Source organism: Papaver somniferum, chromosome 4 (assembly GCF_003573695.1).
Source record: "Papaver somniferum cultivar HN1 chromosome 4, ASM357369v1, whole genome shotgun sequence".
NCBI classification, from domain to species: domain Eukaryota; kingdom Viridiplantae; phylum Streptophyta; class Magnoliopsida; order Ranunculales; family Papaveraceae; genus Papaver; species Papaver somniferum.
In genome coordinates, this window is record NC_039361.1 from 124872557 (window position 1) to 124890267 (window position 17711).

The window sequence follows — 17711 nt, forward strand, 5'->3', positions numbered from 1 at the left end:
GCCTTAGCCAAAGACTGAACGTCCTTCGTATTATCCTTGAAATTGGTGAGATCCTTCTGACAGGTACCCGCTGATTCTTTCCACAATCGACTTATCATACTCTTCAGGACACGAAGCGCCTCGTTTTTCCGTCTGATAATATCGACTTGGTTTGCAGACATATCTTCTAGCATTCTCATCACGCCTTCCATGGTGGTTGGCTTCTGGCTGTTCATTGCTTTTGAAAGGTTCGAATGACCAGGACACATCTGGAAAATCGGAATCTTTGACTAAAATGAGTTTTAGTTAATGATTGGATTAAGCCTAAGACCAATTGGGATGGAAATGAAATTGAGAATTGAATTTGATATTGCAACCGAGAGATTAATCTCCCACCGTGGTCGCCAATTGTTTATGGGTAAAAAATGTTTCTGCTAGTTTTGGTAAATGTGGGTGTGTGGATGAGAAACAAATCTAAACCTGAAACAAATGCACTGCATAGGAGTACTTTAGATTCGAGAGATCAATCGGTACAATCCTAGCCTAAACCAAGAAATGGTCGTTCCAATCTTGATTCGGTCATAAAGTGGAGGAGAAGGGTTGGTCTTAGGGAGGAAAGCAAAGAAGGTGTTGAGATCAGAATGGTTAACTATGAAGGTGTGGTTATTTTATGACTTATATCAGAATTTGGATCTTGATTGCGGAATGTAAGCTATCAGTTCTTTGGTGTTTTATGGATACTGTGTTGTTGTTAACCAAAACTTCCTTTTGGTTGAAATAGGTAGAACCTATTTACACAAGTCATATTGAACGCACCTTTATCTCGTAGAAAGTGGTAATGATTGAGTGATGGAGAAGTGGGGCCGTGTGTAAATGCCAAAAAACCACGTTCCCACTATGAAGGAGACGGGTTAGTTTACACTCACTACTTCTTGCTGCCACTAACTGCCCTTCTTTATGAAACTCTCTTATAATGGGCGTGTTGCACGCCGCACGCTGTAAACCACCAGACCAATACCATGATGAGTATCCCCCAGTTTGTGACATGTTTGATGTCTCGAGTGTTTTCGCGGAAAACGTGTAGCAGATTGCTATGTGTGGAAAATCAAATTCAAGAGACTTGCCGCAAGAGAATAGCACGTGGTGCTATTAGGCTTATCTTGGCTGGTCACCTAAGACTTTCCACATACATGGGCATGGTGCCGAAATTTACATAATATTTGGGATTGTTGCTACATGCGCCATTCTGGATAAATTTCATGAGAATATATTGAGTTGCTCAATAAATGCACCAGTGGAGAGGTTGAACACTCATCACTTTTACATGGCTCCGTTTCTTTGCAGAATGACGGCATATTAAATGCAAGGTTTACAATTTTAACCCTGAACTAAAAACCACCATCAACACCTACACAAAACAGGAGAGAGAAAATAACAATAAAAAAATAAAGAGGCGCCTAGGGACCGACCCCACCGGCCGGCCGGCCATGCCGCTGTGGACGGTCCCTCACGCCTCTTCCTTTATTTTTCTTATTTTATTTATTTTCATGAACTCATGAAAACTCCTTCATTCAAGCAACTTTCCTTGTTTCAGCAAAACTCACGGTTTCTCCATATTTTCACGGTTCATGAAAAATAATAAAATAGGGAAAGGTGTTACGGGACTGGGATACCTAGCCGGCTATGCCCTAGCCGTGACTGGTCCCACACCTTGCAATCCCTTGTTTTCATAATTATTATTTCCCTAATTTCATGAAACTCCTCTGTTTGAGCAAACATCATGGTTTCTTCATATTTTCTCAAATATTGCTCAAACCATGAAAAAAGCCAAAAAGTCAATTGGTCTCATGACCGACTAGGCTTTTCATGAAAATATTAAAATATTATTATTTTTAATATTCTCAAAATATTGATCAAACGAGCAAAGTCCTACTTGCTCATTCGATCAAAATCAAGGAATTCAATCAAAGATCAAACTCTTCTGAAAATCCAAAATATTGCTCAAACGCGCATCAGAAAATACTGAAACTCTCAGGACTGAGACATGGAAATTATGGTGACACGGGCATGCTTCCTTGACCGACCAAGGCCGAACCTAAGGCTTGCAAGGAGCCGGTCCCACACATTCTTATAATGTTGACCTAATTTGCTCAATTGCTCATATTGAGTCCAAACTCTTTCCAACCAACTTGGAATTTGCTCAATCGACCATCAGCTGGTCCCACACCATCAAGGGTCGGTTCTATATGCCCTCTTGGTCAGTCCCTCACTTCTCCATAATTAGGTTTTATCACCTAATGCTCAGACGGGAACTATTCTAATAAATGGTCAACACCAGCATTTGATCGTTCTTTCACCAACCGGTCAACTAAGAACCCTGATGCACGCTTACTTGAGCACTTGGGCACCACACGGACGTCCATCATCCCATGTGGTCGGTCCCTCCCTCACTCATGACATATTTTCAGAAATTCATCAATTGACGAACAATTGATCAAAAATTAGGATTTCGAACAAACGCTCCACAAATCTTCATTCTGAGAAATTTCAAACACTAATAAATTTATGTTGATCCAGCAAGCAATCGACATCTGGATTAATAATATAATATTTGATAGTCTACCAATATTTTAATTAATATTTTACTGGGTCACGTTACCAATAAGTAATTCGTCGGATTGAGTAATACTTGCTCAGTTGCTCGATTATTGATCCAACTATCAATATTCAGTAATTTATCGATATTCAATAATTCGTCGAATTGAGCAATTGTTCAGTTGCTCTAATATTGATCTAACTATCATTATTCAGTAATTCGTCGAATCGAGCAATACTTGCTCAGTTGTTCGAATTTACGATATTTTCTCAGACGATTAATATCAACATAAGAACTGTACGCATGTTCAATCCATGAATCACTGAGCATTCATCACTCATGCTCAATTCAACAAAACTTAGACTCACTGTCTAATAAGTCAACGACTGACTAATCAAATACGCGTTTGATTTGCAGACTCCACGTTCGTGAGACATCAATCATGTCACATGGGGGATATCAGTTAGAGTTCTGTTCTGGCGGCCTACAACACGTGTGTTTATCCACGATAAGAAATGTGACTAATTTATGCAAACGGTTGAAGGAGTTAGCAAAGTGGTGGGTGCATGATCAATCAAGTTTCCACACGACATGGAACTGATTTCACCATAATCTTCCAATTCCCCACTCTTTCACTCCAGAAACCGTCACACATACTGGGATCAATGTGTTTAATATTCTTATAATATAAATAAGTCTCTGAATCCATGATTGAAAGACACAGTATAGATGGGGCAAAATAATTCGCTGGTTTTTAAGGAATTGAAGAGACGACCGTGCGGAGGAAACTCCTTGAACCGAGCGAACTGTCTAACCTCACACAGATGTATTGCAAAAAGGGAGTGTTTTGAATTCGAGAGATCAATCTGTAGGACTCTGGCCTAAACCAAGACAATGGCCGTTCCATAGTCAATTCGGCTACAAGAGAGGATGGGTCGATCTGTAGGAGGGAAGCTGAAAAACGTGTGAGATCAATGGTGATCGAAATTGTAGGTGTGTTGTGTATTCTGCGTGAAGAAATAAGATAAGTTCTGATTGATTGAATTTGCTCTGTTGAGAGTAATTGTTCAGACGTTGAGTTTTTATTCTCTTGTTGTTCGTTTGACGAAAGATTGTCTGTTGTTCCAATCATGATTCAGTGACTTATTTATATTGCAAGAGCTGTTGACACCTTGATCCCATGAAGTGTGACAGTTGCAGGAGTCAAAGAATGAAGAAGTGGGAAATCGTGTTAAAACCAGTTGCTCATCGTGCGGAGACTTGGTTGATTTTCCACCCACTACTTTGCCAACTCCTCTAACTTCTTGCATGACTTGCTCACATTCTCATCGTGTGTATGAATACACGTGTCATAGATCGCCATACCAAAACCCTAGTTGATATCCCCCATGTGACACGATTGATGTCTCGTGATTTTAGTTAGTCAGTTGCTGACTTGATGAGACGATGAGTCTTTGTATTGTTGAGTCGAACAAGTGTTCTGGGACTCATGAATTGAACGTGTCTGTTGAGATAGAAGTATCATTGTCGAATAAATGTTGATATTTAAGGTGAACAAATATTATTCGTCTGATGAATTGTTGAATATTGATAGTTGAACCAATATTCCTTAGTCTGAGCAAATATTGCTCATCTGAGTAAATATTGCTCGTTTGATGAATTATTGGTAGCAGAACCAAATAAAAATATTAATTTAAAATACTGGCGGAATCGAGTATAATAATTAAAGTGTTGATTACGGAATCATCATAAAATTATTAGTGTTTGAATCTGGAACTATGAACCTTGGATTCGAAACCCTAATTTTGATCAATTGCTGATCAATTGATGATTTATTGAAAATCAACCACGGAGTGACGGAGGGACCGTCTAAATGGGATGATGGGTCGACCATGCAGCGCCCAGGTGCTCGAGTGAGAAAAATACCAAAGTCTCTTGAAAACCAGTTGGTGAAAAGATGATTAAATGCTGGTTTAATAATTTTAGTAAAATAATGCTCGTCTAAGCGTTAGGAAATAAAACCTAATTATGAAGAGATGAGGGACCGACCAAGGGGTCATGGAACCGGCCCTGGTTTGTCATGGGACCGACTGACGATCGTTTTATGAAATTCCAAGTTGTTTGGAAGAGTTTCAACCTAATGTGAACAAATTAGGTCAAATTATGAAAATATGTGGGACCGGATTCTTGCAAGCCAAAGGGACAACCCTGGTCGGTCAAGGTAATATACCCATGTCACCAAAGTGTTCGTGTCTCAGTCTTGAGAATTTTGATATTTTCTGATGCACGTTTGAGCAACATTTGAGAAAATATGAAGAAATCAGGGTTTTTGCTCAATTGAGGAAACTTCATAATATGAAGGAACTAGTAATAATAAAATAAGGAATCATGAAGTGTGGGACCGGCTATGGATAAGGAATGGACGGCCGGCCAATAAGCCCGGTCCGATGGCACTTTTCCTAATTTTATATTGTTTTCATGATTTGAAGGAAATATCATGAAATTAAGGAGTTTGTTGAAATAAAGGAGTTTCCTTAAAGTGAAGGAGTTTCCATGAGATGAAGGAAACAACAACAACAATAATAATAATAATAATAACAATAAAATAAGAGGCGTGTGGACCGGCCATGGATAGTGAATGGTCAGTCGGCTAGTGGCCCGGTCCCGTGAACTTTCCCTAATTTTATATCTTTTCCTTGGTGTGAAGGAAATATCATGAAATTGAGGAATTTCATGGGATGAAGGAAATAATAATAATAAAATAATAAGAAACGCAAGGTGTGGGACCAGACACAACTAGGGCATGACCGACCGGCTAGTGAACCCGGTCCGTGACACTTTTCCTAATTTTATATTATTTCCTCGATACAAAGGAAACACCATGAAACTGAGGAGTTTGCTTAAAACGAAGGAGTTTTGTTCAAATGAAGGTATTTTCATGAGATCAAGGAAAAATAATAAAATAAAGAACTAGGCGTGGGACCTGCCACGACATGACTGGCCGGCTGGTGGGCCCAGTCCCCCAGCGCCTTAGCTAATATTTTATTATTATTATTATTATTTTTCTTCCTATTTTGCATATGTTCATCCTTCCTTCGTATTTTTGAATGCTCGTTCGTGCATTCAAGTGCTCGTTAGTGTATTATTGCTGAGTACACTTGTACCATTTTGGCCGAGGCTTACTCGATAGCGGCTCAGATGCCCGTACGTTGAATATTTATCACTAACCCATGGAATTCTTCCGGAAAAAACTATGAATTGAAGTAATGAAATATTATGAAGAATGTAGAATATTTTCTAAGGATTCAGTTAATGAATCTAATGATTTAGAAATAATTAATTGATGGCTCCATGCTAGCACGATCGTCTAGGAGCATTAATTATTCAAGAATTTGGCTGTATGAGCTTGTTGAAGCGTCATATTTCTTTTATATAGTCAGGTAAAAAATTGTTACATCCTGAAGACGTTATTGCTCTATACTAGGAGGCAAGCTGTTTAGGAGCCGTATAATCGTTCGATTCTATATAAAAGGTAATTACTGAAATTTCTCAGTATTCATGAAATATTACGTTGCTTCAGCTGAGAGACTGCATATTCATATATGCTCTGAGAGACAAAGTACTCAGTCAGATATTCTTGTGACATGAGCTTTCATGTTTCAATGAGAGACATGAGCCTCAAAAGTCATCTGATTGATGGATCAAGAGTATGTACAACTATGGTTTTACGATTTTATCCTTTGTCGAAAATCCACCTGAAGAAGCATGGGTACAATAACCACACCCAATATTTATCTTAGCAATCTGTATGGACTAACTCCAATATACTTTCAAGAGAATCAACTAGACTCAATCTTAATAAAGTGTATCAAAGAGTTATAATATCGGTATCACTATTTAATCCTTACTCGAGCAAATAGAAATCTGCGAGTCTGATTAAATATAAGAGAGATAACTTGGATGGTATCAAAGACCAATATCCAAGTGTCAATCAATGTAAATCAACAACCAAAGGTTGGATATTATAATTGATTGAACTAACGCACAACCTGTGATATTTCAATTATATAACAAAATATAATGCGGAAAAGAAATAACACAGACACCAGAATTTTGTTAACGAGGAAACCGCAAATGCAGAAAACCCTCGGGACCAGTCCATGTTGAACACACACTTTATTAAGCCGCTACAGACACTAGCCTACTACAAAATAACTTCGTTGTGGACTGTAGCTGAACCCCAATCAATCTCACACTGATCCAAGATACAGTTGCGCTCCTTACGTCTCTGATCCTAGTAGGATACTACGCACTTGATTCCCTTAGCTGATCTCACCCACAAATAAGAGTTGCTACGAACCAATGTCGAAAAGTTTTATAAACAAATCTGTATCACACAGAAAATTCTACAGTAATAGATAAATCTGTCTCCCACAGAAATACCTACGAGTTTTGGTCCGTCTTTTGATAAATCAAGGTGAACATGGACCAATTGATAACCTGGACTTATATTCCCGAAGAACAACATAGAATTATCAATCACCTCACAATAATCTTAATCGACACGACGAAAGAATATATCGTGGAATCACAAACGATGAGACGAAGATGTTTGTGATTACTTTTATATCTTTCCTATCGGAGATATAAATCTCAATCCAATCTTTATGATTGTACTCGTACGATAGAACATGCAAGATCAGATCACACAACTACGAGAAAGTAGTATCAGTCTGGCTTCACAATCCCAACGAAGTCTTCAAGTCGTTAACCTGGTTTACAAGAAGAAACCTAAGGTTAAAGGAGAATCAACTCTAGATAATACAACTAGTATCACACGTAAGGTGTTGCTATAGTTTTCCCTTATATAGTCTTTCAAATCAGGGTTTGCTATCAATGCTACCTTGGTAACAAAGCATTTAATATTCACAGTTAGATGAAAACCTGAATAGATTCAACTTAATATCTTTCAACCTTTATATCGAATCTTGGCTTGTTATACACAAATGAAATGCACATTCATTTAGGTTTGTGTAACCGTACCTAAACGAGTACACCTAGTTGGTTCAACAGTAGTTAACCAAATGGTTAGCCATATGAGCACTTTCATATCAACCATATTCATCTTCACCATAACTAGTTCAAATGACTCAAATGAACTAGTTAGAGAGTTGTTCAATTGCTTAGATCTTATAAAAGTATACAAGACACAATCGAAGCAAAAACGATTTGATTCACTCGACTCGATTCATGACTTTATAGCCACGGTTTGCAAACTTGCATTCCTTAGTTTATATAAGTTTAATTTCACGAATAATCGTCTTTAGAAATAACCAACTCAAGTACGCGGACTTAGTTCGCGGACTTAAGTTCCCCGAACAAACTCCAGCATATTTTCTCGGGTCGAGAACCTCCGACAGTTCGCGGACTGGTTTTCCGGTTTTCCCGATCAACAAAGTATGCATACTTTGGTTCAAGGAATAAGGACTTATACATATATGTGTTACCACACAATGCTTATATCCAACATTCGTTATATATCCTAAACTCTCATTTCAATCATTGAAACATTCTTAGAGGATGTTATATAATTGTTATTCACAAATTATTTTTCGTTAAAGCCATTTTCAAGTGATTAAAACATAATATGACTTTCGTCACTAGATAAATATGAACTTGGCCAAAGCGAAAGCTTACCAACACATATTTCGAGAAATAGATAGGCGAGATAAACTCGGCTCGAAATAGCAAATGTCTATAATCAAAGTCTATATAGCAAAACGACTTTTCTCTCCTACCTTTTAGTCGATGAAGTTCCACCAATTCCTTGAGTAGTTCTTCGTATTGTATGATGATCGACATGGAGTTCTTGAGCTCAACTACACATTCTATCCTAGTCCGAGACTTAGCTATAGTAGACTAGAAATCAAGACTTATAGTTTTGATCACTAACATTGACAAACATGCTTGAGATAGCAACGCATGCGAGTTCGGCCGAGCAATGCTCTAACAATCTCCCCCTTTGTCAATTTTAGTGACAAAATTATTAATACATATGGAATACAAAAATAAATAATACGCTTTTGTAGCTCCTATTCCACATGCCTAATCTTCAACATTACTCGAAATCTTCGTTACTTCCAAGTACTCCAATGATTCCAAAGGTGGTAAGTTTAGCATCATTGTTGTTGAAAATACGTAGCTATAACAATGAGAAAACAGAATTCTCGATCATTGTTATACAATGTCATAGTATCATTATGTAGTATCAAAGCCAATTGTAGCACAACTTGGAGAACAATACTATGGTGATATGTATCACTCTTCCTTAGTCAATAATCCATCTCACATGGAAACAACTCCCCCTTACATAATGATCCGAAAACCATATGTATTTTTAGTTTGAACTACATATTAATTCCCCCCCTTTTTGTCAATAAAATTGGCAAAGGTACAAGAACGGGATCCTAATGAAAATTTCTATAGAGACATTTCATGACCAAAAGTAAGCACATATCAACTTATTTATATGCAATCATATAGCCGAAGCTAAATGCTTTCATCAAGGAGTTTATAAAGATACAAGATAACCCCTATAATATTCCACAACCGCACTCCCCACAAATATTTGGCAATTAAGCACAAGTTCAATTAAGAACTCTCCCCCATAATATGTCATTCTAGAAAGAACAACAAGAGCGACCTTAATTTCGTGAGAAAAGAAGGATTTCTTTGGACATAACAAATCACATACGAATATGAATTTGAATCCAATTAATACTCAATTCAATTAACCACAAGAGAACCCATGATTAATTAAATCGTAAATTCTCAACATAAGAAAACTTATGGAGCCGCACAGTATATACATAAAATATGGATCGGGGAAGTTCAATACTGCGGAATAGACAAGGATTCATTTTATTTTCCATTACTATTTACATACAATAGACATAATCCTCGTAAAAAAAAGTTCATCATATCTTCCATTAATAATGACATAATAGTCTTCAAACTTTTGTGATGTCAAAACTCCATTCATTCTTTTATCAATATATGCATATCGACTTACGAAAGACTTAACTTTTGACAAGGTATGGGACAATCATAGTTCACGGATGCAAACACACATATCCCATAACATATTGCAATATATAAAAACATAAAGATTAATACTACAAAAATCATCTTCCAAACAATTTTTTAGAATTTAAACAACTAAACCTAAAAATATGAAGATGAAAACGTTGGACATAGCTATGTGTAATCACAATAATGGTTATTCCAAACTCTAGTTATTCTTCTAAATAAAACAATAAAATAAGATTTACTAGGCAATAAGACCTTTGAAGAATTCTTTATCGTCCCCGAACTCCTTGTCGTCAACAGCCATAGGGACATAAGGTTCATTAAGATAGGAGTTAATATCAATAAACCTTCTTGACTGATGTCGAACCAGGGCCTTCTGAATCTCATAAGCCTTAAACACAAAAGCCTTTATTTGTTGAATCTCCTTTCGCATCTCCTTAAACACTTCAAGAATGTCAGAAAACTTCTGAGAATTTGAAGGAACGGCTCTTGGCTTCCTCACATTCCTTCTTTTTATTTTCAATGTCAGAGATAATGGAGATTTCTATTTTTCCTTCATGATTGATGGCTTAACAATCATATTAACATCTTTTCCATCAGAAGACATAATGCTTGGAGTATCCATAAACGTATGGGTTTGTGAGAGGAAATCACAATTTAAACTCAACAAGTAATCTTGAGATAAAAAGAGGTTCCAGGGAAGGAAAAAGGAATGTATGGTTATGCAACCTTTTAACAGGTTCGTGCACGCACAACTCTGAACCCTAGAAAGAGTATAATTATCGAGAATAACCCTCCTTTATTGATAGACACAAAATTAAGAAAAGAAGAAAAACAAACTTTTCCTAAAGCCTGAGAGGTACACAATCTTGTCTCTTTTGATCAGGCACATGAGACAAGATTTACAAATCAACACAATCAAGTTGTGTTGCGGTGAAAAACTATTTATCTACCATGATCCTCTTGAGAGGAATCCTCAGACCTCTGTCTATCAAGACGATTTGACCATACTTTATTCTCTAATGGTCTTGATTTGTCCTTGGAAACTAACTTGTTAGACGAAGATAAAATCTTACATACCTCAGCAGTTTTCTGGGAAAGTTTAGGCTTATTTTCTAATCGATTTGCTCTTCGTTGAAGTTTGTTGACATGCCTCAATTTGTGTTTGTACTTGTAACACTTTGATAGTTCATGACCCTTGAGAGAACAGTATGAGCACGTCAATCTTGCATATAAATCAGGCATCTGAGATGTGCAAGCTGCTAGACACACAGTGGAACCTGAAACATTATACACAGAGTTTCCAAAGAAGGGGTCAATTTTTCTTCCAGATTGGTTGAGTTTTCTTCTGAAAGAATATCAAGATTGATGTATGCATTGCTACAATTATCAGAATCAATATTTTCACCAAGAAGTGCAACACTTGATTTCTCGTCTTCATTAGAATCATAGTTGTCAGATGTTGATACATGAAAAATATTACCCCTTTAGCCAGGTCAGTGTACCCCCAAAGGGGAGGCAAGCCCGACAGGAGACGTGGGGACTAAAGCCCAAGTCCACCAAGAAGATGCCTATTAAATGGAAAGGACAAGAGGGTAATTAATGGAAAAGAAGAAGGTCTTATTAGAGAAGGAATGGCATCAATAGTAATTAAAGGAGTTTAGGACACATGGCATGATGTCATAAAAGGAAGGGGCTTTTGGAAAGTCTATAAAAAGAAGGACAAAGTACAATAGATGGGGATTCTCTCTCTTACTATTATTAGCAAAGGTGAGGTCACTTGGCTAGCTAGGACGGGTAGAACCTAACGAGAATTTGGGTATTAATATTTGGTGACCACACCCGGAGGCTCGTGCCTAGCCTACCATGACACACCTAGAAGGCGCTATCTCGGGTGTGACAGGAAACCAAGCGGCCAATCAAACTCCTAACCTTGATGAGGTGACGATAGAGGATAATGACAGCGAGGAAGAAACGCCAATCCTGGGCGTTGTCAAGCAATAGGTAAACCGGGGATCCCAAAATAAAGAGGCGAAAACGTCAAAGAAGAAGAACGAGCAGGCATCCCGGCTAGCGAAACCCGTATCATACACTCTGCAAAACTTGCAGGAAGGATTGGACGAGCGCGCACAAAGGAGACGAGAGCTTGGAAACTGGATAGCACAGTCAGTAGTAGCAGGACAACATACGTCTGAAGAAGCAATAGAGAGCGCACAACACAAAGGTAACAATACGACAGTAACATCGCAAAAAAAAAAAAGCCAAGTACCTGGAGCAAAACTATCACGTGGTAAAACAAGATAATCATTGCCGCGTGAATAGCCCATATCCCGCACACATCCGGGAATATGCATACCCCGAAGATTACATATCTACGAAGTTCAAAATGTATGAAGGCCAAGGAAATGGATGAGAGCACCTCAGCCGATTCCTATCATCAATGAACGACAAGTCTACTGACGGAAAACTGTCCCTAAAAGAATTCCCTAAGTCGCTCACGGGCGCGGCGTTTACTTGGTACGACAACCTAAAGGAGGAAAGCGTGGATTCCTGGAAAACTCTGTCTGCGCTCTTTCTCGGGAAGTTTTACTCAACTAAAAGGAAAATCACGGCGATAGATCTGAGAAAGAGCGGGCAACGGATAGGTGAGGAAGTAGGAAAATACATTTCACGGTTCCGACGCTTGACATTGGACTGCCATGAAGAGACCAACAAGGAGGCGCTTGTTAAAATCTGCGTACAAGGAATTCCCCCAGCTTTTAGAGGGGGTTTAATCAACTTCGGATTCCATACGTTCGTGGAGTTAGAAGAAGCAGCTGAGAGGATCGTTGACTGCATAAAAGACGCACCCACAGATTCTGTTTGGCGCACTGCGGTCAGCACCGCGTCAGGAACCCCACGCAATGTAAGACCTAATATTATTAAGGAAAATAGAGACCAACCCCAGATCGATGGCAGAAGCCGAGGGAGAAACGGAGGAAGTAAACGCGATTATAAAACACCAGCTCCCCTTCCTTGTGACAAAGAACGCGCAATTAGATTCTTGAATCAATGGATCGCCGAAGGAGAAATTGAGTTACCCCCGACCACAGTGGATATCAACAAAATGGATAAAAACTCAGCCAAATACTGCCACTATCACCGAAGGATGGGGCACCCAACGGAGGAATGTTTTGCCATTCGGAGCATATTTGAGCGCAAGCGTGCAGCTAGATAACTCGAGATAACAAGACAAACGATTACATACGACCCGTTCCTTCGCCACTAACCCTAAAAAATAAAAAAAGAGAGAGAAGATGCGGAGTCTGAGCCCGCAAGTTGTAAACACTTCCATTTGGTAAGAAAATTTTCTTTCTCAAATTCCAATGAGCAAATATATCAAAAGGTCCCAGGAATGCCAAAGGCACCTGGTTGACTGAAAAAAGGTCTCGGAAAGCCAAAGGCACCCGATCGACTGACAAATTCACAAAAGGTCCCAGGAATGCCAAAGGCACCTAGTTGACTGATGATATTAATTTTGATTGTTGTTGTAGTAATGAGGTTCAAACTCTCGGACTTGTGAAGATTAAATTTAAAGATTTAATAAAATTATATACAAAAATATTAACAAAGTGAGCGAGAGGTAACCAAGACACTAGAATCCACTATTACACATGAATGATGTCAAATATTTCATAACTCTAATTATCTTTTTAATCCTTTATTTCTTAATCCACAAATAATCAAACATATTCTCAAAAATTAATTGTATCCCTTAAGCATATATTATCAAACCAAAGCACAACCTATCTAATTGAATCACAACTAATGAAGAAAATTATGTAAACTTTTAAGAACTTTGCAAAAGCAGTGATTGAGTGAATTATAATTAAATATTAGAGAAAATAAAATAGTTACCCATTGTTCATGTGTGAATAGCTTCATCCATTTCCTTGGTTACGAGAGAATTAGCCGCTCATCATGTTGGAAAACCTCTCAAAGAATTTCGTTGATGCTCAAAAATGGTTTACAAATGATGAGAATATGAGAAATACAATAAAACCGGGTTTGTAACAATTATATTTGTTACAAACCAGAGAACTACGACCCTCAGTGACAAAATAAGATTGTTGCAGCTGTGTCACAAACGTTGTAGCAAATAAGTCTTCCTGATGTACGACCCACAGGTGTGAGTCGTTATTACTGTAGGAAAACGACTGCTGGTGCAGGTCTGTTCTTCGTGTTCCTCAGTGTTCTTCAATGGCAGCAGCAGCAGCAGGTGGTCTCTCTGCAAATTCGATTTTTTTGACTATGTGGTGCTCTAAACTTCTCCCAATCTCTCCCCCTCACTTCTCTATGATCCCCTCACCCTATATATACTCAACAGCAGCAAAATATCGCGCCATAACTCTCACAAATTTTCATTAAACTCGGCAGTGAAGAAAAATATTCTAGGAATATTTTCTTCCCTGTTTTAGCTTCTCACGTGTTTCTACAGCTGCAAAATCTCCTCATTTATCTTCTTCACGGTCCAGAGTGTTGCTAGAGTCGTCATACACGAGCAGAACACGCATAAATCTTCCAAAACCCGTGAACTATTCTTCTCATGCACGGGCTTCCCTGATTCCTTGTCACGGATTTTCCAGCCAAATTTGATCGAAACAAACACCCATACCAGCTCTTTTATGACATATCACAACTACCCATGAAGTTTCAGCCCTTTAGTCCACCTAGAACATCTTCAAATTTCGATCGAAACATTCTCAGAGAGCTGCCACATTTTTCCCGCCAATTTTTAAGTTTCAAATGAAGAAGATGGTGTCCCCCTAACCAGCTGTGGGGTGCGAATAGCATCTGCCTTTTTGGGGTGCCCCTTATCCAAATCTGGGCTCTGTATAGCAAGTGTCCTCTTGGGATGTTCCGAGTGATTTTTCGAGCCGATTTTTCCAACAATATTTATTTTCCAAAAATACCTAAAAATACACAAAACACCATAATAAGGACGAAAACGAGTACCAACAATACGAAACATTGAGGACAAATTAGACACATAAATGCGTATATCAAATACCCCCAAACTTATTATTTGCTAGTCCTCGGGAGGGTTTACCAGAGGTGTGCCCACAAAACCATTACTCCAGACCCTAGCTATCTATGCAGAACCTTGGAAGGCACTAAAGAATCTCCTTGGTTGGCATACTTATTGACTACAGGAGGAAGTAACCTGATGCGAAATTCCAATTGATGTACACGAGTTTGCACTCAAGCATACTAAAATTCATATAAAGTGACAGAGCTCTACTCAGATAGTTTCTGGACATCATAAAACGGAGTCAACCAATCACATGGATAGATTAAGAAAATGGATGTAGAGTAAAATGTGGATGCTGTTGACTAAGGTGGACCTATCCTAATGGACTGAGATACTGGTCTGGACTAATATCAACACACTGGCAAATACAAGGGAACCAGTGGTCGATAATCCTAACTCTAGATCAACTCAGCTGGCATATACAAGGGTACCAGTGGTCGACTTTATTGTATTTATTCCGGTTGGTCTGGTGGTCTGGTCTCAATTTTTTTTTTTTTTTCGCTCAGTCACTCTATTTCACCCTAGTAATAGTAAAAGGAAAAAAAAAGTGATCAGGATTCTTTCGATGTTTCCATCACGAGGATATGGCGAAAGTACCATGTTTTCTTTTCTAACACCTGAGCTTTGTGCTTTTATGAATAGACTCTTCTAGACGTTTCCATCTAATCATATTGGTTCCTCAAATCCTAAAACCAAAATGCTTCCATCCACTTAGATTAGTTAGTGCCAACCTTAATAAGCATAAATTTCTAGTCTCTGGAGCTTATTTATTGCAACTAAGAACTTTCTCCCATACCCCCAAACTTAAATCTAACATTGTCCTCAATGTTCTAAAGATGAAATTAAAAGCATGAACAAGGAGAAACTGTTACCAATGAAGCAAAAGAGATAAGGAAGGATATTACCGTGTCGCATGAATATTGGGTTACCTCCCAAGAAGTGCTAAGTTTAAAGTCTTCAGCCAGACTAAGCAAGGATTAGTCACCACGTAGAATCATATAGTAGTATCCAGAATAATTGTGGGTCATCTGGATCAAAAAGTGTTACCCACAAGAAGAGGAAACTGCAACAGACCAAGAAGATACCGAACATACCCTTGCTTAAGACAACTACATCTAGTTGTGGTTCAGGTTCAGGCTCTATAAAAGGGTCTAAATAAAAGGTTTTCATCGGTTGGATTTCCTCAAAGCTAAGATCCGGTTCAGGATTTAGAGTCTGGAAAAACTCAACTAAGAACTTAGAAGCACATAACAACAACCTGAATAATTGGGGATCCTCTAAGTCAATTAGATTTGACTCATAAAGTTGACCACAATAATGGTCATTCTTAAGAAAATGTGTCGACCCTAATATCCTAAAGTAATTAGGTTTAGTTTCAAAACTTAATATCCGACACATCTGAAAATCATATGTTCCCACAATTGGAAGAAAAGTTTTTGGTGAGAAAACAAAGTCAATCTTGGTATCATAGCCTGGGTTAACCACATCAACCAGAGGATGGGTTTCTAACAACTGAGCTTCTCTATGGACATCATTAGGTTCGGGAAAACATGTATGAAGATAATCTTGTAATATGGTTGAGGCATAAATGTCAATTCCTACACGAGGGAACTTTCTAAGAGTTAAAGCACATGGAGAATGATAATCACCCCCAAACTTAGAGTTTTCTGTGTCTCTAGAAAGACTAGTCACAACTTCCCTAATTTCTAGGTCATCAGATTCCTGGAAATGGTCAATTGATTCTTCTAAGTCAGGTTCATCCTCACTCATCTCTACGAGTTCATCTTCTTCGTCTAAGACTATTGTTTCTAAATCGCTAGACTCTAAAACATTATTCTCAGAATAAACTCGTTCCTCTAAATCATTATCGGTTTTGTAAACAGGAAATACTACATCGTCTAAAACGAGGGTATCTCTAGTCAAATCCTCGTCCTTTTGAATAGGTGAATAATTATTAAAATTATTTGGATTTCAACTAGAAATAATATTATCATTGTAAAGCTCAATTGGAGTAACCATTTCCTGATCACTATTCCTACATAAGTATGATTCTCCATCAACACTATCCTCATCATAATAACATGAAAAAGATCGAACCTCATCAAAACAAGTAGTGCTACCAATTCTAACCTTGTTATCTTGATTATGTAAATAACTATCTTCATTCTCAAGGGTATTATTGGATACACTATATTGGCAATTCAAGTAATTTCGAGCAATTCTTTCGTTCGTCTCAGCTATCCGCTTGAGGTTGTCTTCTAAAGAAGGTTCACTCATTATTGTAGTTCTTTCATCTATAATTATACTATTCATCTCAGCTAACTTACGCGTCGACTCAGCTAACTTGAGGGACTCTTCTAAAGGAGGAATAGGAACAGAGGGATCATAAAAAGGACTACTTTTCAATAGTTTGATTGTATCCTCTAGAGACGAAGAACTAGTACTATAATCTTCTTGCTCGTAAGACTGATGCATGTGTGGATAGTAATTGGGCTCACCAGGGTATGACCCATATCCTTCCAAAGGATGGCGTTCCCAACCACTATTCCCAACATGGTCATAGAAAGGATGATGTCCATATTCAAATTCAGGTCGATAATCATTGTATTGGCTTCTATCATACCAGTTCGACATTCTTAATTGCAAGGGAATTCTACACAATCACAAACAAGGCTGACTCGACCAAATCAAACCTATAAAATCTAGCAAACAACAAGCATGATGGCTCCACTTAGATTGTTTCTAGACCAGCTTCTAATCCTTCGAAAGGGATTCGTTACAATTTAAGCAAACCCCTCTGGAATCAATCCGAGTCAAAGTAAGTTGAATTGAGGCGAGGGAAGCTCAGTGGAGCTTTGATACCCAAGGCCTCACCGCTATCACAAGGCGGCGCAGTCACGCATTCAACTCACAGAAACCATCATGAACTTCGAAGTATGCTAAAAGAGTAACCAATATTTTTCGAACGACTTTCCT

General features: G+C 38.2%; 1 protein-coding gene across 1 annotated transcript; it reads left to right on the forward strand.

Annotated features, from left to right (window-relative positions):
- The first annotated feature begins 12104 nt into the window (after positions 1 to 12104).
- Positions 12105 to 12881, forward strand: LOC113273092. Its single transcript, XM_026522861.1, has one exon. It carries the CDS (start codon positions 12105 to 12107, stop codon positions 12879 to 12881), a length of 777 nt encoding a protein of 258 aa, XP_026378646.1.
- The last annotated feature ends 4830 nt before the right edge of the window (positions 12882 to 17711 follow it).

What these genes read in the sequence shown, in the direction of transcription:
- LOC113273092 (XM_026522861.1), top strand. Translation starts at nt 12,105, where the DNA reads ATGAACGACAAGTCTACTGACGGAAAACTGTCCCTAAAAGAATTCCCT.